The 22,541-nt window shown below is 39.4% G+C and overlaps 2 protein-coding genes across 9 annotated transcripts in view; both read right to left on the reverse strand.

Moving 5' to 3' along the window:
• The window catches only part of LOC133538294 (LIM domain only protein 7-like), a 161,188-nt gene that overhangs the window by 38,246 nt on the left and 100,401 nt on the right, over positions 1 to 22,541 (reverse strand). For all 8 annotated transcript variants that reach the window (XM_061879776.1, XM_061879775.1, XM_061879777.1 and 5 more), the window contains exons 8-9: positions 13,565 to 13,751; positions 6,551 to 6,797 (exon numbers count right to left, since the gene is read on the reverse strand). In XM_061879776.1, the coding sequence (XP_061735760.1) occupies positions 6,551 to 6,797; positions 13,565 to 13,751 (434 nt within the window). The remainder of the gene's footprint in view (positions 1 to 6,550; positions 6,798 to 13,564; positions 13,752 to 22,541) is intronic.
• Positions 1,627 to 6,122, reverse strand: LOC133538296 (LIM domain only protein 7-like). Its single transcript, XM_061879782.1, has 3 exons — positions 5,647 to 6,122; positions 4,953 to 5,060; positions 1,627 to 2,848 (listed from the first exon to the last, which is right to left on the reverse strand). The coding sequence occupies exons 1-3, from the start codon at positions 5,976 to 5,978 to the stop codon at positions 2,077 to 2,079; spliced, it is 1,212 nt and encodes a 403-aa protein (XP_061735766.1). The 5' UTR covers positions 5,979 to 6,122; the 3' UTR covers positions 1,627 to 2,076.

Below are 22,541 nucleotides of genomic sequence, written 5' to 3' on the forward strand. Positions count from 1 at the left end.
TATATTTATTTTTAGATGTGAAGTCTTTTTTCCCCAGGAAACAACCCATATGTATGTGTGTTTATAAATTCAAACAAAAATCACAACATTGAAAAATGTAATTTCATTTTGGGTTCAACTTGACATTTTTTGTGAGCGTTAAAATGACACATGGTGCTGAAAATCAGAGTTGAGGTAACTACTGCCGCCTGCCGACACCACCTTTTTGCCCTCTTAGTGAAAAACAGAGTCCTGTATTTGACATGTTTTAATCAAATAGGAGCTCGATGTCTAAAACATGTATCATTAATCACACTTTAAAAGAAGTAACATGCAGCAGTTTTTGTGTTTTTCCTCACTAATCCTGCCATAGTGAGTCATTCCGACCACAAAACAAGCTCAAGAAATTCCAAAGCACAGACTTAAATACAGAGAAAACCGCTTAAGTCGACATTTCTCGGATTGGCTGACTCATGTCGACATAACTGAAAATAGCCACATATACTTGTGGTTTTCACTAGAGACAAAAAGAGAATGATGCTAATGAGCACATTTTGTTAGTTGCAGGAAAAAGTGAGAAAACAAAAATTGTTGACGAGTCTGTTATGAAAAGAATAAAGGATCTTTGGTTCAACTTTCTTATTAGTATGTTCTTATTGATTTGTCAAAGTTAACACAATAATAACACGCTGAGTATTAAGTTCCTTAACAGCATTAATTTATTTGACGGGAAATTATCGCACACGCCTCCTTTTTGACCCTCGGGCCGTTCCGTAGCCGGGGTGAAAATTGGCCGCATTCTCTAGTAACTGATGAGCCACAAACGGGAAAATAGCGATCAGAAATGCAAAAAGCAAACAAGCGGTACATTTTGGAAATACCAAGTCCAAAGTCATGGCAAGTTGTTCTTTCGACGAGAAAATACTATTTTGCACCGTGAGCGTCTTTATTGGAGCAAATTTCTTTGTTCAGAAAGGTGGGTGGAGCTTCAATTTACAGTTTAGGTGCATTGATAACATCATTTTGAGTCACTTTTTTATTGCAATCAGTAAGGTCCGTCGTCAAAACTTGTCAAGACACCTTCTCAAACTTATCACTCACTTCCGGCTTTAAAATAAAAGTGCTATGCTTCACATCCGGTCTAACTTCATTCACAAAATAAAAAGGTCTTACATTACGATCATGCTTTGCCGAATATTTTTTGTAATGTAATCTGTGATAGTTCTACCTAAACAGATGCTAGTACGACACTTGAGCACCTATGGGAGATTTTTTGGTAGGCCAAAATAAAGTGTATATTGTTTTATAACTTTTTCTGGATGATAGTCCTCAATTTTGGAATGATTAGCAGGCTGAATATGACATTTTATTAATAAATAGGGAAGATTAAGACATTGACATATGATTAACAACATGTAATGTACGGAATAAAATAAGCAATTATTCAGGTGGAATTATCACAGATTACATTAGCAAACATCTTTGACAATCAAAGCATGTGCGTAACAATCCACATTTGATGTTATTAGTGCGTGAACCTGGTATATAAATATGGTGTAGCTCCTCCCCTCTCTTGGCAAGTGCTTCTAAAGCAGGAATACAAATTCTGCATCCCTACTGAAACAAAAATCTGGCAAGACACCAACACACTGCAGGTAATATTTTTTATTACCATTAAAAGTGTGTCCGTGTCCATTTTTTTTTAAGCTGATTAAAAAGCATGACGTTCAAGCATGTTACATTAAAGCCAAAATAATTGTCCAGTCATTTAAAACTTGAAAATCATCCGTCTCGGGTACACTCATTAATGATAGCCATTCTAAGTTAACTATGAGCAAAATGCAATTAATCTTGATTAAATATTTGAAACGTTTTACAGCTTTTTTGCAAAAAAAACCAAAAAAAAACGTGCGAGCGACGAAGACGGGCGTTGACGGATAATTTAGAATTTCAGATTTTATGTCGACAAAAGAGGTATGTCCACATCAACTTGAGCGGGCAATTTTTAGTGTACAAGAATAAGTTGGTATGCTCAACATAAACGTGCTCCGGTGTGTTTAGAAGTTCCAAACAACAAATATTTCCAATAGCTAAAAGCTATAGCTTGAGAGCGGCTAGCATTTCTACCATGCGCCTCTTCTTATATCTCAGCTGACTAGCTTTCCTAATATCGCGCCACCTCTGCAGGTCGCCGTCGCTACAGGAAGTCGGCACCGAGGGGCTCGACAGATTGGCTGAGCTCTTCTGCGAACACGCGGTAAACTTTCGCACAAGCATGTCGTCCGATTCGGGACACGCCTCCTTTTTGACGGATTTATGCGCGGAGCCCTGCCGAGTGAGAGGGCACGGCGGGCACAGGAGTCGGGTTTTCAGATCCGCGGGGAGGTCCCACGGCTCGGGGACGGGCATCGGGGAGAAGTTGTCCGGGGCGCCGGAGAGGGGTCGTCTTTGGTGAGCTTGACGGATTTTCTCCTTATGCTGGACCACGTCGTCCTGCTCGATGTCCGGGAAGTCCTCGTCCGCCATGTTGGCGTCGTGACGCTGGGTGACGATATTGAGCTGTTCCTCGGACGTCCACAGGCGCCGCCTTGCACACAACGGGGTCTTGACCGTCGCCAGCTCTGCGTTGGACTGGAAGGCGAGGGTCCGCCTCGCAAACATGTCGTCGTTCTCCAAGTCGGGGATAATGCTCTCGTAATCTATGGGATCAGGCGGCTCGCGGGGGTCTTGGCGCCCGAGGAGGGGCCACTTCTGGCATTTGACCAGTCTGGGACCGGCGGTGGGGTCCACTGGGGGGAAAACCATAGGTGGGGCTCCTAAGTGGGTGGTCTTGGAGAGTGGTGGAGGGGGTTGTGGGTGCATAGGTGGACTACAGAAGGAGGCAGGCAAGAGAGACAAGGACAGAGAGGTGATGAGTGCATGCATGTGGACTGAAGGTCAAGAATAGGTGGAAGGGCAGATCTTACAGGAGATACACTATGTGGACAAAAGTTTTGGGACTAGACCAGGGCTGTCAACCATGTGACCTGCTGGACTTTATGTGTGAAAATGTGTCAAAACATGCAACCGGACTGTGTTGCCATTATCTTTGTGACAAATACGCCACATGGTGGTTCTGTTATTAAACTGCAACGTTTAAAGTCAAAATGACTTTTCAAACCGCTCCTTAAAGACCAACTTTAATTTTGTGTTAAGCTAGATCAACACAAAATTCTGTGCACACCGTTTGGGGATTGGCGAGCACGAGTGTGTAAGATATGAGCGGGATTGGTTGAAAAACATGCCCGCCATCAAGCTAAACGTCTTTGCATGGGCGGGATATGTAGCAACTAATTGTCCGTCAAAATATCTGATCATTTGGCATTAAAGTTCCTAAAACTTGGAGGGCATTCCTGTTACATATCAGACATCATTATTATTCCATCCATCCATCCATTTTCTACCGCTTGTCCCATTAGAGGTCGTGGGGGGTGCTGGAGCCTATCTCAGCTGCATTCGGGCGGAAGGCGGAGTACACCCTGGACAAGTCGCCACCTCATCACAGGGCGACGTCATTATAATTCAAATAAATTGCACACACATCTGCGGAATGGCCGTCTGACCCAATAGTTTTGTCCATATTGCATATTTAAAGGTATTTCATGTGTGGTTTAAATCATTTGGCCAGTTTTTATGCCATGAAACAAAATCATTGGATGTTAGTGAGTTCCCAGCATAAGAGAGCTGCATACATAAGAATATTAGACCAGGGGTCTTCAAAGTTTACCAGGTCACGGACCCCCCAACTGACATAGAGGCAGAGCAAGCACCCCCTATTAATACATCTTGTATACAATTGTGTTTTACCTTAAAACTGTCTTAACAGTAACTGTTATTGTACAATAATAAGATATTCAAATAATACAAAAAAATCGCAGCTAATAGCTGGCTGGCAACTAGCGTGCTAATCACTAGTTGGCATCAAGAGTGCTAACTGCCAGCTGGCAACTAGCATGCTAATTGCTAGCTGGTTACTATCTTGTAAATCATCAACCGGCAACTAGGGCCGCTAAGTGCTAGTTTGCAACTAGCATGCTAATCAATAGCCTACCATGAATTGATTTACGTGGATCCCAACTTAAACAAGTTGAAAAACGTATTCAGGTGTTACCATTTAGTGGTCAATTGTACGGAATATGTACTGCACTGTGCTATCTACTAATAAAAGTTTCAATCAAAGCTAGCCTCTACCTTTCTAATCGCCAACTGACAACAATGGCCGGAAATCAATGGGTGGCAACTATCGCATCGATCCTTAGCCTGGAATTACTGTGCTAATTGCTAATTGTCAACTAGCAGCCATGCTAATCGCGAGCTGGCAACTAGCATGCTAATTCCTAGCTGGCCACTAGTTTGCTAAACGTCAGCTGGCAACTAAGCCCGCTAAGCACTTGCTGAAAACTAGCATGGTAATCACTAGCTGTCCATGAGCTTGCTAATATCCAGCTGGCAGCTAGTGCTGGAGATCGCTGGGTGACAATTAGCGTGCTATTCCCTTGGCTTACAACTAGTCTACTGATTGCTAACTGGCAACAAGTACGCTAATCGCTAGCTTGCCACTAGCCTGCTAATCGTCAGCTGGCAGCTTTCGGGTTGCTAATGGATAAGTGGCAACTAGATAGATCTTACTTTATTGATTCCTTCAGGAAAGTTCCCTCAGGAAAATTAAAAGTAAAAACTAGAACGCTAATTCATGTTCATAGTCACCGCCCTTTCTAAACTAGACTCTTCTGTGTTGGAAAATTTAGGTCTGATTATAAGGAATTATATCTTTTTAAAAGTCTAATCAATCAGTACCTCTGCAGACCCCCTAAGAGTCACGGACCCCTCGTTGAAGACCTCTGTATCAGGCAATAGAAGACAATTAGTATTTATTTATGTCGGGTATTCTGTCTAGATCGAGCATCCGACCAACATCATGCAGCAGTAAGGACCTTTTCCCGTGCACGACAACGACGGTCTTATGCGAGGAGGCGCAAGAGGGGGAGGGGCTCGAGGCACCGGGGTCGGAATCATCCGACGAGGAGGCAGACTGGTCATTGCTGAGGCCCAGGATCAGAAAGTGAAGCGAGAAGGAAGAGTGCCCATGAAGGAGAGAGAGAGGAAGGTTAGCAAAGAATCTTAGAAAGTGAAAAATTAGAGCAGACAAGTATTGAATGTCAGGGAAAATGTGACAGAGGAAAGGGAAGCTAGGAAACAAGCCACTTCATTAGGTACACCTGCAATAACCTAATGAGATCCAATACAGGATGTGAATTCTGCTCAGTTTTCATCCACGATGACACTGGCCCATTGGTTCATGTCACACATGTTCATGAATGTGGTTGTAGTGCGCATCAGATGTGACAATCGCCATAAAAGTCCTCTGGGATTAACAAAACGGAAAAAGGTTGAAATATTTCATCCATACTTGGGTTTTAAGACTCCAAATAGCCTTTTTAGGACGTGTGTGAGTGACAGGAAGAAAAGCTCTGACCCAATTGGTTTACATGTTTGAATCTCAGAACCCGACTGACCCTTTTTCCGACGTTTTACTGGAAGAAAAATTACCATCATGTATTGGATCTCCTTAGATTCTGCGGCCAATCCAGCATCCTGTGAGTGTCTTATGTTTGTTCCCTAACACACCTGAACCCTTGCATCTTCTTGTACCAAGTCCTCCTCTGGGAGCCCAGCCTGATCTTCTGGATGCGAACGTCCTCCGCCGGCGTCCAGAGCTTTGGTAAGAACATGTGATATGGGACGCCGACACCGCCGGTTGCCGGGGGTTTGACTCCCATCTTGCGAGCGTACAGGTCGTCCTGAACGGGGTCGGCGTAGCCCACATCGTCGTCTTCATCCTCGGAGTCGCTGTGTATCTCCCTGAAAAGGCTGTCGGTGGACACCGCGGAGCGGCGCTGCGCCCTCGGTTCCTCAACGTGGCCAAGGCTGCTTGAGAGAGACGGCGCAATCACACGCATGAAAGCATTTGGTTGGAGTTAGGCAGTCACGACACACCAGGCACTCAAGACGGGGAAGAGGAGGATCCTGGAGCCAACGCAAGCTTGAAACCAAACGAAGTGGATTAAAACGAGGCAAATGAAGACCGTGCAGCGGAAAGTCAAGCCAACAAAACCACAGCATTGTTAGCACAAAGTCCAAAGATGTCGCCCGTTGTTACGATGATCGCCGTAACACAACCACACCGCGGTTTGTCTGACCTGAGGCAGGCCACGTTTGGCTGAGGCACAGCAGAGACCGTCGCTCTGGTTGCCCCTATAGGGACCACGGGCACGGAGAAGTTGGTGGGGGGCGCCGGCGAGGGGCTTTGGAAGCGTCTGCTAGCCAAGTCATCCAGAACAAGATCGGGGTCCGGCCGATCTGAGTCGGAGTCGCTTTCGAAAACCCACTGTTGGTGAGCGCTTGGGGATGGGTAACTTTTTTCAGGAGGTGACCCGGTGTCACTGAGCGCATCACCGGGCAAGGAAACAACAACAGGACCGACCAGGTCAACAACATTTTAACACCAGTAAAAAAGCTCAAAGACCAGTACCTGGCTAGCGGGGCTTCGTCCTCGTACACCGGGTTGACCAAACTGCGACGGTTGTCATTGTTGCGATCCGCCTGCTTCTTCCTCAGGGGAGCGGGCACGTACCCTGAAGTCTTGTTCTTAGAGGGCAGGAACTGGTTGAACTGGGTGCTGACCTTTGGCGTGACGACTAGAGAGCGGCGGTACTGGAGCGATTCTTTGTTGTCGGCCATCTTGAAGGCTGCGTCTGCCTCGGCGTCGCTGCAACAACCTGGAAAGGTGGACGGATGGTGAAGACACCGATGTTTATTTACAGGACATTGGTGGCGCCCCGTACAAGGTGTGGTCAATCTCCTCCATTCATACAAATATACACTCCGAGTATTAGGTCACTTGGTCAGTCCAAAAATATAAACACGTGATTAAAAAATATCTGTGAAGTTATAGATTAATTTGACAAATTCCTAATAATGTGGACCTGCAGCTAAACAGGGTGTGCCAAGACCGGCTCCAAGATCAGCGACGGGTGCGTAGATGGCCCACTTGGGCCTGGTTATCTAATCACCTGTCACTCTGTTAAAAGGCAGCAGCCGGGGAGGAGAGAGGTGGTGGAACTGGAGCGAGAGCGCGAGACAGGCAAAAAAAGACAATTGCTGGAAAGCATCTGAAAGACTGAACTATTGAAAATAAAACAGTGTTCTAAACCAGTGGTTCTCAACCTTTTTTCAGTGATGTACCCCCTGTGAATATTTTTTTAAATTCAAGTACACCCTAATCAGAGCAAAGCATTTTTGGTTGAAAAAAAGAGATAAAGAATACAGCACTAAGTCATCAGTTTCTAATTTATTAAATTGTATAACAGTGCAAAATATTCGTCATTTTTAGTGGTCTTTCTTGAACTAGTTGGAAAAAAAAAATTAAAATAACTAAAAACTTGCTGAAAAATAAACAAGTGATTCAATTATAAATAAAGATTTCTACACATAAAAGTAATCATCAACTTAAAGTGCCCTCTTTGGGGATTGTAATATCCGTCTGGATTCATGAACTTAATTCTAAACATTTCTTCACAAAAAAAGTAATCTTTAACATCAATATTTATGGAACATGTCCACAAAAAATCTAGCTGTCAACACTGAATATTGCATTGTTGTATTTTGTTTCACAGTTTATGAACTTACATTCATATTTTGTTGAAGTATTATTCAATAAATATATTTCTAAAGGATTTTTGAATTGTTGCTCTTTTTTAGAATATTTTAAAAAAAATCTCACATACCCCTTGGCATACCTTAAAGTACCTCCATTAGAGAACCACTGTTCTAAACCGTGAAACGGAACTGTCATGTCAGTGCTTGGTGGTCCGAGGGACTCGTAGGAGAGAAACTTCCTCAATTAGTTAGTAGGTTACTTGATGTTTTTCCAAAAATCTTGATCAAACTTTCCACACGTGTGCTTGTCAGTCCCTGAAAGGTGATTTAGCTTAACACCCCTAAAGTAAGTGTTGTTATTTTGTAGCATGTTAGCTGCATGAGAAATTTCAAGTTTTCTGACTTTGGGGGTTAAATAACAGCGACACAACGCGGTGTCAGAAAAATTATGATACTTCAAGAATGGTGAATACGCAATCATTGGAAAAGTCACCATCTAGACTACTTTTGTGGAAAAGGAAGGGTCAACTCAAGTGGTCCTGATCCGATATTGTTATCGGCTATTGGTTCGATACGAGCATGAAACAAGATCTAAAGTTAAAATCTGGATGTCCTCCATTTAGATCCACAAGCTTGGTCTTTTCTTGTATTTCAGTCACGTCGTTCGAAAAAAGTAAACATGGGAGGTTATAGGCTACTAAGAGCTAGCAGCTACACAACAGCTAAGCAAACAATAGCGCACAAGCAAGACATACGGGTCCATAAATGGACAATAACGACATGTGTCAAATCAAGTATCAAATAATTACGGCTGCATATTACTTACATATACAAAGTCTCCAAGGCAGAAGCCTATTAAAAAGTATGCAGTAACAAACTGCATCGTTCAGTTATTTTGCATCATGATGAGTTTAACTTTATGAGCTATAATTAAACAATTACCACTCCACTTCAACGTAAAGGCAGGTTAGGTCCATTCCAGACGGTTTTTGATAAATAACTAAAATTAATGTTTTTCATACCTTTTCTAACATTCCACACAACAGAATAATACAACTGCTCAAATCCTATTGGGTTAATGTCGGTATCGGAATTTACTCAAGACTCCAAGTGTTGTTACGATACCAATATTTTGGTACCGGCTCCGGTACCAAAATGTATTTTGATACTTTTCTAAATAAAGGGGACCACAAAAATGGCAATATTGGCTTTATTTTGACAAAAAATCTTACGGTACATCTTATTGCAAATTTGTCCTTAAATAAAATAGTGAACATCCAAGACAATTTGTATTTTATTAGTAAGTAAACAAAGGCTCCTAATTTAGTCTGCGGACATATGCATATCATGTCATTTTGGATTCCATTATTTTGTCAAAAATATTAAGGACAAGTGGTAGAAAATGAACTATTAATCTACTTGTTCATTTACAGATAATATCTGCTTACTTTCTCTTTTAACATGTTCTATCCACACTTCTGTTAAAATGTAAAAATCACTTATTCTTCTGTTGTTTGGATGCTTTACATTAGTTTAGGATGATATTATAAATTTGGGTATCAATCCGATACCAAGTCGTTACAGGATCATACATTGGTCATATTCAAAGTCCTTGTGTCCAGGGAAATATTTCCTGAGTTTACAAACATATTATACATTTTTAACCTTTGTCTTGTGTTAGGGTCGGCACCGACCCGTTTTAGTTTTTAAATGCATAAAAGAACTACTTAAATGTATTTGTTTGCATCAAGGCTTTTTGACTGTCAGGAACCTCTATTTTAACAAAAATATATATATATATATCTATATTTTTTCCCCCCACTAAATTATAAAATATTTTGGTTGAAATTATGACCTTGGTGTTGTTAGGGTCGGCTTCGAACCAGTTATAAAAATAGGATTATCAAGCAATAATTAGAGCCAAAACTGAACACACTGACAGCCAGCTTCTCTACTAATCATGTGAGCATTGGGGGATTCTCATTTTACCTTGTTATCCAGTACAAAAACAAAGACTGGCATGTCCAGACATTTGAGGTCAATTCAGTATAAAATTATTAAAATAAATAAAACAAATGTATTTAAGAGATGTGTTCTAATACCCCTCAGTTATAGTCAGGTAACACAACAACCTTTTATTTATTCATACGATTCTCTTGCGCTTCATTTTATCATTTATTTAATTGAAATCGATGGGTATACTTACAAACAAAAGGCCCAATGGCCCACACCAAAAATATTAAAACCAATATTTTCCATGGATAAGATCATTGTTTTTAGGGTATTTTACAGCTGATTTAAGACATGGGTCAAAACCGACCCATTAACATAAGAGATGGTAACAGAAGGCTAACACAAGAGGAAGGTTAAAAAACGAAAAAAGATTTTGTGATGTAAAAAAATATCGATGTAATCATAGTACTATTGCCTAGATACGCTCCTGTACTTGGTATATTATTACAGTGGATGTTAGGTGTAGATCCACCAATGGTGTTCGTTTACATTTTGACTCAGATGAGCTACGGTGTGTAGTGAAGCATATTTAGCTATTTCTCGTCCTGCAGTGATCACGATAATTGTAAGAAACTTAATTATTTGTTGCTATGGAGGCGAGGATTAGTGATTTAGAAGTAGCTAAAACTGTACTATACCAACACCGTAAAACCCTAATCCAATATCGGTATCGTATTGGGAATTAAAAAATGGTATTAGGACTCCCCTCATTGCAATTTAAAAATAAAAAGTTAAGTGCGCAATGACAAAATGTGCCGACTCAGGAACTCGGTTCAAAGTGTACTGGACTCAGTACACTTATTGAAGTGTACTGAGGCGAGAGGTATTCAATGGTAGACACAGCCTTTTTGTGTTATTCCTGTCCTGGTTTAACATTTGATGTGTCACTGGTGTCTTCTGTGGGCTGCGGAAGATTAACAGCCATCATGGCTGGCCCAAAAGAAACAAAGAGAAGAAGAAAAGCGTATTCTGGCACATTTGGAAGCTTCTTCATTTACAAGTCAGTGTGGAGGAGGATCGTGGAATGTCTCACCGCCGCGGTCTTGCGGGGGTGGGTTAGTGGATGCGGTTTGGGATTATTTGGGAGTAGATGCAGGACGGATTCTGGTCACTTTTTCCAATGTCTTTCTTTAAACGTTTCTCGTGATAAATAATCATCGGCGACTTCTCAGTTGTACTTGTCAACAACCAAAAATTACCCTACAGAAGCAAACCACTAGAGGGCGGCAGCTGTTTGTTTTACCCCAAACATCCACTCTTTTAAGTGTATAAATATTTGAGACAGAAAAAGTTCAATATTGATGATGGGTTTGTGGGAAAAGAGAGAAGAGAGAACACGCTGTGGGCTGTACTAACAGCTTTAAAAGGGAACTACACTTTATTTTGGAATTTTCTCTATCATTCACAAGCCTTATGTGGGACAAGAACACATATGTTTTTCTTATTGTACGCCTTCTAACTCAAATAAATGCTATCAAGTCTCAGCTAACAATGGAGGTAAAGGAAGTCGTTCTATTCATTAAGTGCCCTAAAAACACCCAAAAACCTCCATCATCGTTGTATATACAGCACATGCTGTAAGTATAGTGGGGCAAAAAAGTATTTAGTCCGCCACCGATTGTGCAAGTTCTCCCAGTTAAAATGATGACAGAGGTCTGTAATTTTCATCATAGGTACACTTCAACTGTGAGAGACAGAATGTGAAAAAAAATCCAGGAATTCACATTGTAGGAATTTTAAAGAATTTATTTGTAAATTATGGTGGAAAATAAGTATTTGGTCAACCATTCAAAACTCTCACTAATGGAAGGAGGTGTTGGCTCAAAATCTCACGATACATGGCCCCATTCATTCCTTCCTTAACACGGATCAATCATCCTGTCCCCTTAGCAGAAAAACAGCCCCAAAGCATGATGTTTCCACCCCCCTGCTTCACAGTAGGTTTGGTGTTCTTGGGATGCAACTCAGTATTCTTCTTCCTCCAAACACGACGAGTTGAGTTTATACCAAAATGGATACATGGATGATACAGCAGAGGATTGGGAGATTGTCATGTTGTCAGATGAAACCAAAAAAGAACTTTTTGGTATAAACTCAACTCGTCGTGTTTAGAGGAAGAAGAATCCTGAGTTGCATCCCAAGAACACCACACCTACTGTGAAGCATGGGGGTGGAAACATCATGCTTTCGGGCTGTTTTTCTGCTAAGGGGACAGGACGATTGATCCGTGTTAAGGAAAGAATGAATGGTGCCATGTATCGTGAGATTTTGAGCCAAAACCTCCTTCTGTCAGTGAGAGCTTTGAATGGTTGACAAACTATTTTCCACAATAATTGACAAATAAATTATTTAAAATTCCTACAATGTGAATTCCTGGACTTTTTTTTCACATTCTGTCTCTCACAGTTGAAGTGTACCTATGATGAAAATTACAAACCTCTGTCATTATTTAAATGGGAGAACTTTCACAATCGGTGGCTGACTAAATACTTTTTTGCCTTACTGTATATATGTAATGTAGTAACGGAGACATGAATAAAAACATGTCTTATTTATAAATGTCGGTCATTTTAAGCGTCACAATGTTTGCTTTTCCCTTTAACATAAATGAAAAAAATCATGCCAGACTTCGTGAGAGACAACGACGACTACTCTGGGAAAAATAATGATCCAGAGCCTTATTTATTTTTGAGCATGACTATAAGGAAGATGAACTACACGTTTTAGAAGCTGCTGTATCTGCTTAAGTGCTGAACAAGAAATAAAAACTATGAACATAATAAAACAATCTCTTACTGCACAATGTCTGCTCTCAATGGGATGCTGACTCCATCCATCCATCTACCAATTTTTCTACCGCTTGTCCCTGTCGGGGTCGCGGGGGTGCTGGAGCCTATCCCAGGTGCATTCGGGCGGTAGGCGGGGTACACTCTGGACAAGTCGCCACCTCATCGCGGGCCAACACAAATAGACAGACAACATTCACACTCACATTCACCCAATTTAGTGTTGACAATCAACCAATACCCAGGTGCATTTCTTTGGAGGTGGGAGGTAAGCCGGAGTACCCAGTCTTGGGGAGAACATGCAAACTCCACACAGAAATATCCTGAGCCCGGGATTGAACCCAGTACCTTTGTATTGTGAGGCTGACCGTGCTGCCCGCGTTGGATACAGTGAATGCATAAAGTGTTATTTTACAACAACATTAAAAAAAACATAAAAATGTACAATATGTGGCCTGAAAAAATGTATCACATGATTGAAGAAGTGTACCACTAAATATGTGAAGCAGACGAACAGATAATATGTTTATATCTTCGTGCTTGGATGAAGAATTATTCACAATTTCCACGCGGGTGAAAAAAGGTTGCGGGCGTTTTTTTCCATGGCTTTCTCGCCGTCTCCGGGTCTAAGATTAATGTCAAAGTGTAACAACTTCTCAGTTTTATGGCCGCAACTTTCTACTGTACAAGTTAGATGAATGATTTATAATCTAGAATTGACTTTCACCAGCTCGGAGGCGATGCAGCAGCTCACCGGCTCAGTATGTCAATACCAACATAAGCGAGTTGGCTCTCTGCGATCAGTAGTTCCTCTGCATTAACGCTTACAATACCAATATCACTAATTCTTAATTACTTAATCAAATACTTAATATTAAGGTTAGGACATGTAAATGTTGAATGTTCTTTTTGTGGGCTTTATAGATGACTCTGATTAGCTGCATTGTAACATCTCGTACTTGCAGTATATTACGAATTAAAATGCACGAAAAAAAGACAAACGTGTGTTCTTGTCTCACATAGGGATTGTGAATGGTAGGCAAAATTCCAAATAATAAAAGCCACTTTGGGTGACGTCATCTCCTTACCCTCACTGCTGCCTTTGAGGGTGGCGTCCGATGAGAGGCTATGAGGTTGTGACCCCAGAGAGTCCAAGCTGTCCAGGGAGTCGTCTCTCCTGTGTCCTCCTCTTCCTCCTCCTCCTAGCGGCTGCTCCGAGTACCAGTTATCTGAAAAACTGCTGTCTCTTACGTCCTTCTGACCGTCTTGGAGAGCCTGTCCAACAAACATACAGAAACGCTGATTGTGAGAAAAAAAATACATTTTTACAAGCAGTTCTAATATTTATCTCCAGTATGAGGAGAATGGAAGATATTTCACTTGAACGGTTGGAGTGCTCATTTCAGTATCGAACATCCAAACCCGTGAACATCTTTTTTGGGCACTAGCCTCTGGGATGTGGGACCAAAAGTGCCAAAAGACATCTTTGAGGGATCATTTGCAACAAGTCCCATATTACATGAATTGTGCATCAATTTTTAAAAAACTCTTTTAAGACAGGGGTGCGCAAACATTTTGAATGTGGGGCCGCAAAATCCTAATATGATCCCTTAAAGTTTTATGTCAAAATTACGTAGGTTTTTGAGTGTATGAAGTGTTTTAAAGAGCGTAGGAAGTGTCTACACCAGGCCTGGGCAACTACTTCGACTCGAGGGCCACAGTTAGAGAAACAAATGTGTCTGGGGGCCGGGATATTCATTTTTAGGAACACTAATACAAAACCTCACAATAATGTCTGATTGAATGCTAAAAAGCTATGACAGACCGCCTTAAAAAAAACACAATGGAATTTTATATTTTTTTTATGAAGGATAAAACACTGAATATTGACAAAATATGAATGTCACACCCCTTTCGATCGACACATTTTACAATCAAGTGTAACGCAGCAAAAATGCAACAACTGCTGACATATGAACGCAAAGAGAACAAAATAAACCCACCTACAATCTGATATAGCTGATACATCACTAAGCTTTAGAACTTTGTTGTGAAAATCTCCTTCCGCGTCTGTGGAAACGCTCTCCGCCCACACTGCTCGGTGCTTCGTTTGAGCTGCTGTGACTTACATTACCATAGTAACTAATTACATTACCATAGTAACTAATTAGATGACCATAGTAACTGGTTTTCTGTCCTGTTGGACAGAAAACATGTAATGTATCAAAGAAAATTGTATCCTTTTTTACAAGTGATCCCCTCCCATTTTTCTTATGTAGAGAGTCTGCTGGGAAACATGGCGGGGTTCATAAAAGAAACAATCCACTCATGGTGTTTTTTTCAATTTCATGTGCCAAAAAAAAGAGATGATATTTTGCAGCAGATAATATGGATGAACTCTAATATTTTAATAGATGGAAAGCCTTTCTTTTGGAAAAATATGTTTGAAAGAGGAATAATTTTTGTCAATGATATTATCAATGAGAATGGTAAAATTATGAAGTATAATGAATTTACAACTATGTATGGTGATGCTTGTTCAAGCTTTTCTTTTAATCAACTAACTGGAGTAATTAGGAAAAGATGGAAACAAATAATTAATTATGGAACTACTAAATTACTAGTTTGTAAACCTTTAATAAGAAATTCTAGTTGGCAAAAAGGAACTAAAATTAATAAAAAAATATATAATTTTTATTTAATAAAGAAATCTTTGAAGGCTGTCCCATATAACACATATGGAAAATGGGAGGACTTTTTTGACTGCCCGTTGCCGTGGGATACCATATTCAAACTAATCTACAAAACTACTATCGATGTGCAAAACCGTTATTTTCAAATTGAAATTATTTATAACTTCTTACCCACGGGGAAAATGTTAAAACTATGGAATATGACTGAGTCAGATGATTGCCGCTTTTGCTGTCAGGAATCTGAATCCACCCTGCATTTGTTTTGGTATTGTCATATTGTGGAAGTTGAAAAAATGTGTTCAAGGATTGGTTTGTTTATGAAGCTTGATATAGTTTCTGTTATTTTAGGAGAGTTTATTGACAAGCATGACTTAGTCAATTTAATTATAGTACTTGGTAAAAGGTTTATTTTTAAGGCCAAAAATAGATATTCACTTAGTATTACTTTCTTTAAAACATTTATTCAGTATTTTTTAACTTTAGAAAGATACATGATTGACAACGATAATGATGCCAAAAAACATGAAAAAAGATGGGAAATCCTTAAAGGCTTATTATGAAAATGTAATAATGTTTATAGATATGCAACAACAGCAACATATATGCTATCTGTTGTTGTGTTCCCTATTTTTGAGTGTACAAAATGAAGGTGTGTGTTGAATCTGACTTGGACATAATATGGACTATACACAAATGCTTTTTATGAAAATTTAATTTTGTTTATAACTTGCAATCTGTTGTTTCCCTAATTTTTGTTGTTGTACATGGATGAGGGTGTGTGTTGCTGAGCCCACTTTGACATTGTCTGGACTGGACCTGGTTTTAAAAACCTTTTAGACAACAACCTGGTCTGATGAAGATAAGTTTTTTTTTTTTTTTTTAAATAAAATAAAATGAGATTAAAAAAAAGGAAAACAATGACATTTTTTTGGGATAAAAAAGAAAGTAAAATCATATAAAACAATTACATAAAAAATAGTAATTAATGATAGTGTTAGTGGACCGGCGACACACACAATCATGTGTGTTTCAGGGACTGTGTCCCATGCAGACTGTGTTATATATGTTGTGGGAACCAGCATTTTGGTAGCAGAAAGAAACAACCCTTTTTTGTGTGAGTGGGTGTGGCTGGGTGTGAATGGGGGAGGGAGGGGTTTTCTTTGGGGGGTTGATGCACTGATGGAAAGTGTATCTTGTTGGTTTTTGTGTTGATTTAATAAAAAAAAAAAACTAAAAAAAAAAACAAAACTAAAAAAAGTAATTGGGGAACTGTATGTTCACCACTGTGTTACATCACCTTTTTTTTTTTAACAACACTCAATAAACGTTTGGGAACTGAGGAAACTAAAAAAAAAAAAAAAACTGGTATATCATCCATAGGCGCAGATTCCAACCATTGAAATACTTTGTATACTTCAGACTTACGGTCGTTAGAAAACATCACTGCACATCATAATGACAGCAATACTTTCCATCTTAAAGATCTAAAAAAAATATTTGGGAACGTCTGGCGGGCCAGATTGAAAAGCTCAACGGGCCGCATGTGACCCCCGGGCCTTAATTTGCCCAGGTCTGGTCTACACTGTAAGTGTGCATTTATGAAAACTGTGTGGAGGGCTTATGGAGACTTAAAAATAGGGCTGGGCGATAAAACATATAGAAACAACATTAAAATATATATCTTGATTGACACAGTCACTAGCAATAAAAAATGTGTTTGATAAAACAGCCAATGTATATACTAGTATATACACAAGAAGAAGAAATAGGAAGTTGCATGAACAAAGGCACTCGCTAAAGGAGCAACGCAGGAAGTGATCATTGATCAGTGGGAGTGACACGCTAACAGTCAATCAGGTAACAGTATCAACTGTCAAGTTTATTGGACGTCAGCAGTTTTTTGGATGTTTTTGGACATCAGCAGTTTTTTGGATGTTTTAAGATGCAATCAGTCAGATCAAGGCGCTCGTAATTGGTAATACCACACCAACACTTAGCACTATTTTGTTACACCTATTAAGCTTTTCTCACAATTTTTTTTTTTTTTTTTTTTGCAGCTTCATTTTAAAAGGTAAATGTTACGTGTTCGATATGATTTTAAGAATTTTGTTTACGATGTTTGCACTATTTTGTTACACCCTATTAAGCTTTTCTTACAAAATTTGGGGTTTTTTTGCAGCTTCATTTTAAGAGGTAAATGTTACGTGTTCAATATAATTTTAACAATTTGGTTAACAATGTTTGCACTATTTTGTCACACCTTATTAAGCTTTTCTTATAAATTCGAAGTAAATGTTACGTGTTGAATGTGATTTTAACAATTTTGTTTACAATGATCAAGTGTTTACCATGTTTGTGTTGACATTTTCCTCCGCTTTCTGCCTTGATAGTTTATAATCATGTTTACATCTAATATATTTTTCTCCTGAGTTCATATTTTCAAAATGTCCCAAAAAATATAAACAATTATCGATATTGATACAAAACACTTATATGGTGATTCAGTTTTCAGCCTTATCGCCCAGCCCTACTTTATCTGGGTAAACTTTGGAACTACTGATTTGTCACTGTGAATGTTCTATCTCATCATCTTTTTGCTTTGCTCTATTCACCACTGCACTATGGTTATTAGCCTTGCACATATTAGGTATTTAAGTTAATTTTTATTGTTTACATTGAACAAGAGAGCACAGCCTACCAAGTCAAATTCCTTTTATTTCATACTTTGCTGATTCTGATAAATTATTCTTAAAAATCATCAAATACTGTAAATAGCATTTCAACTACGGAGAAATTAATCTACCATGTATAATAAGTGTAACAAAGCATCCGACGCATTGATGACTCAAGTCTTCGTCCTTTTATTTATAAATGCAATTAAATTTGATTGCCAAATAAGCCACCACGAGGCCAAGGAAAGTTGTGAGTGCTAGCACTCTGAAACAAAAGGGGAGAAACATTATTGAATTCAAGAAAGAACTTGTAGCAAAGTACAATTGCACTTTTAATTGGTCAAAATTATAATTATTCTCTATAAAATCTGTTTCATGTTCCTTTTGCAATTATGGAATGGATTTATTAGATTTACATTATTTCTTGTGGGAAGAATTGCTTGGGTTTTCATACGAGTCTATCTTTGTCAGCCCTTTTGGAATGTGTTACTAGCGAGAATCGAAGTACAGTACTGTACCTGTGCACTTGTCAAATGTATCACATACGACAACATTAGGATTGGGACAGGACGACGCTAGCAGAGCTACGTTAGCTACAGTGCTAACATTACACTCACATTTTAAACAGCCACATTGTGGTGAGTTAGCCTGAAAGCTGAAGAAAAAAACGCAAATATTCAAACTTACAGCTTCAACATCCCTAGGTGACTGACAGTTGGAAGATCAGTCGGCTTTACTCGGAGGCCTGTTCTTTTTAACAAAGCTATCCTACGGCCGTGGCCCTTATCATATTTTTCCTTCATGACATCACGAAAAGCCGACAAACTTCATAAGCGAGTGTTTTTTGAGCATCTCTTCTCTTAAAAGTTCAAAGCTTTTATCACGTCCGGTGCTCATTAACAGGCCCTAAAGCAGTGGTTCTCAAACTTTTTTGGCCGATTACCACCTCAGAAAACACTTGGCTCTTCGAAAACAAAAACCAAAACTTGGGAAGTTGGCACATTGTGTAAATCAGACCTCTGCAATTATTCTGTCTCGGGGCCAAATTTAGAGAAAAAAATGTATCTGGGGGTCGGTATATCTGATTTTTAGGAACACTAATACAAAATCTCACAATAATGTCTGATTGAATGCTAATAACATTATGACAGACCACCTTAAAAAACATAAAGGATTTTTTTATTTTTCTATGAAGGATAAAAGACTGAATATTGACAACACACGAACGTCACACCCCCTTTTGAGCGACATATTTTACAATGAAGTGAAACGCAACAAATATGCAACAAATAGTGAAACATGAACACAAAGGGTACAAAATAAGCCCACCTTAAATCTGATACATCTGATATTTGCTGAGTTTTCCCCAGGGATCAATAAAGTACTTTCTATTGTAATATATCCTATTGTATATATTAGGAGTGTAACGGTACGTGTATTTGTATTGAACAGTTTCGGTACAGGGGTTTCGGTTTGGTGCGGAGGTGTACTGAACGAGTTTACGAGTTATGTGGACCCTGACTTAAACAAGTTGAAAATCTTATTCGGGTGTTACCATTTAGTGGTCAGTTGTACGGAATATGTACTGAACTGTGCAATCTACTAATAAAAGTTTCCATCAATCAATCAAAAAAAGTTTTCACACGACAAGAACATATGAAGTAGCCGCTAAGCTAATGTCTTAACAGTCTGCTCTGCTCTGTTCTACCTCTGTCTCCTACACAGCACCCAGCATTGTCTCACCCACACAACCATCTGATTGGTTACATATATAGCGATAACAGCCAATCAGCAGTGCGTATTCAGAGCGCATGTAGTCAGCGCTTCAGCGTCGAGCAGAAAGGTGTTTCGCAGGTGAGCAGTGGACTCTCCCCAATGACAATAAACACTTCCCAGTCAACAACTAGTATCATCACTATGAACCCGTTGACGTTCTAGAAAACAAACTCAGCTAACTCGCAGTCCTGGCTTGAGGTGAAGGCTAATTAGCTTTTAGCATAACTTTAGCTCATTTTGCAGTGTGTGTGTGTGTGTGTGTGTGTGCGTGTGTGTGTGTGTGTGTGTGTGTGTGTGTGTGTGTGTGTGTGTGTGTGTGTGTGTGTGTGTGTTACGGACAGTGTTGATTGAGCTTTGTTGAAGCAGCAAAAAGGACATTATGTTAAATGTTGAGTTTCTGTCTCCGATAGTGTATATAATAATGTAAGTGCATCATGAAGCCTATATGAACTCCATGGTGTTCAAGGATGAATAGTCTCTCTATTGCTATTGTACTATTTTTTCAGCTATAGTTATATTAATCATTAGTAATGTAGCAGCCTAGTTTTCAATGGCAGGGTCCCTGCTATCACATGTTGATAAAAATATAACACCTACATAATAAAAATCAACTACAGGCTTCCCAAATGCTGTAATAAATTAAGCATGATGAGTCGACTTGAAACTGTTTGATGTTGCACTTTTTATATGTAGAAGAAAAGTTTTGTCGTTTTATTTAATCCAAGCAACAATTTGAGGCAGTCTAATGTGGATTAACGTGGGCAGAATTATTATAGTGTTCCCAATGTTAAAAGGATAAAGCCATTGTTTACAAATTTGGTAAATAGATAACCAAAACATTTTTATTTAGTTATTTTCTTACTGTACCGAAAATGCACCGAACCGTGACCTCTAAACCGAGGTACCTACCGAACCCAATTTTTTGTGTACCGTTACACCCCTAGTATATATCACTAAGCTTTAGTACTTTGTTGTGAAAATCTCCTTTCGCGTCTGTGGAAACGCTTCTCGCTCACACTGCTTGGTGCCTCGTCTGAGCTGCTGTGACATAGATGACCATAGTAACTAATAAGATGACCATAGCAACTAATTAAATGACCATAGCAACTAATTAACAGACCATAGTAGCTAGTATATCATCCATAAGCGCTAACTCCAAGCATTGAAATACTTTGTATAGTTGAAGACTTACGGTCATTAGAAAACATGACTGCACATCATAATGGCAGCTACACTTTCCATCTTAAAGATCTAAAAAAATGATTTGGGAATTTCCGGCGGGAAAAGCTCAACGGGCCGCATGTGGCCCCCGGTCTGGTGTAAATGGTAAATAGAAACAGAATACAATGATTTGCTAATCCTTTTCAGCCTAAATTCAATTGAATAGACTGCAAAGACAAGATATTAAATGTTCGAACTGAAATAATTTATTTTTTGCCATAGATTTTCGATAATGGCTTTTTTCCCGATATCCGATATTGTCCAACTCTTAATTAACGATTCCAATATCAACCAATAGCGATATATACGGTCATGTAATTAACACATTATTATGCTTAATTTTATTGTGATGCCCCGGTGGATAAAATAAATAAAGTACTATCTAATCTAATACATTAAACAATGTAACAAGGTTTTCCAAAATAATAGAACAACTTCAACTCAAGTTATGGAAAAAAGTTCCAACATGGCACTGTCATATTTATTAGTGAAGTCACAAAGTGCTTTTTTTTTTTTTAACATGCCTCAAAACAGCAGTTTGGAATTTGGGATATGCTCTCCCTGAAATAATTCTGATACCTACTACAACTATGGGAAATACTATACTTTGACTTTCACAAAGTGCATTATATTACATTTGTTTTAAACATGCCTCAAAACAGCAGCTACAAAAACAATAAAGGCACACAGTTTCAGTCCCGAGTAAACTATATTAATAAAGTAAACAATAACATAGTCCTCCTTTAGTGCAAGACTGCCTGGCATACTGGAAATTATAAACTGGCTCAATCTGCCCTGCTCAAACGTATTTGTATGAAAAACAAAATATGTGCTACAAGCTAGTGGTGAGTGCTTGAAGTGGCCTAGCAGTCAGCCAGAGCTTCTGGAATGCTGCGTTGAGACAGGGCAGCTCTGTTTACTGCAAGCTGCAAAGTGTGCGCCATGTTGGGCAGACTATCCACACCAAACTCCACCATAGCTTTTGCCATACCGCGTGCGTTGTCCCTGACCACAACGTGAGCTTTCTGCCCGGGGTGTTTTTTGTTGTATTTTTGTTATTTCTCAGAGGAATCTTTAAGTGACAACTGTGTGGTACTACTTTTTTCCCTGTTTGCTTTTCATTCATCTTCTGCTTGTATTCATCGTGTATCTCCTTATGATTCTCAAAGAGGTGGGAGATCAAATTGCTCGTATTTCAGGAAGACGTCTTGGTTCCTCCTCACATCACCACATTTTTGCAATCATTGCAAATTGCCAGTTTTTTATCCGTCAGACACAATTTAAAATAATCCCAAACCATGTCGTTAGTCAGTCACCGAGCGAGCTCGCTTGTTAGCCAGGCTACAGCACCGGCAACAACACACTCTTGTTGTTGTTATGCTCCGCTCGCGGCGGTTTGATGAGGTCATCAAGCGTCGCCAATAAACCTTTCATGCTGCAGTCGTGCTGCAACTCCTGGCTGCTGACTGGGAGACCCAACTGCTCTGTACTTATCCCTACGTCCGTGTTTTACCGATAATGTACCGCTACATACAGGGGCGTTATAAAAAGTCATTCATTTTACTTTTAGAAACCAATGCTGACTGTTTTAACAATTTTTGCAGTTGAACACCTCAAAGTTACACAACTTGGTACTTGACACATGCTATACTTGACACATGCTAACTGTTAGAACGCTGATGTTAACATGTTATAGCATGTTA

The sequence above is a fragment of the Nerophis ophidion genome, linkage group LG19 (assembly GCF_033978795.1).
Source record: "Nerophis ophidion isolate RoL-2023_Sa linkage group LG19, RoL_Noph_v1.0, whole genome shotgun sequence".
In the NCBI taxonomy this organism is placed as follows: domain Eukaryota; kingdom Metazoa; phylum Chordata; class Actinopteri; order Syngnathiformes; family Syngnathidae; genus Nerophis; species Nerophis ophidion.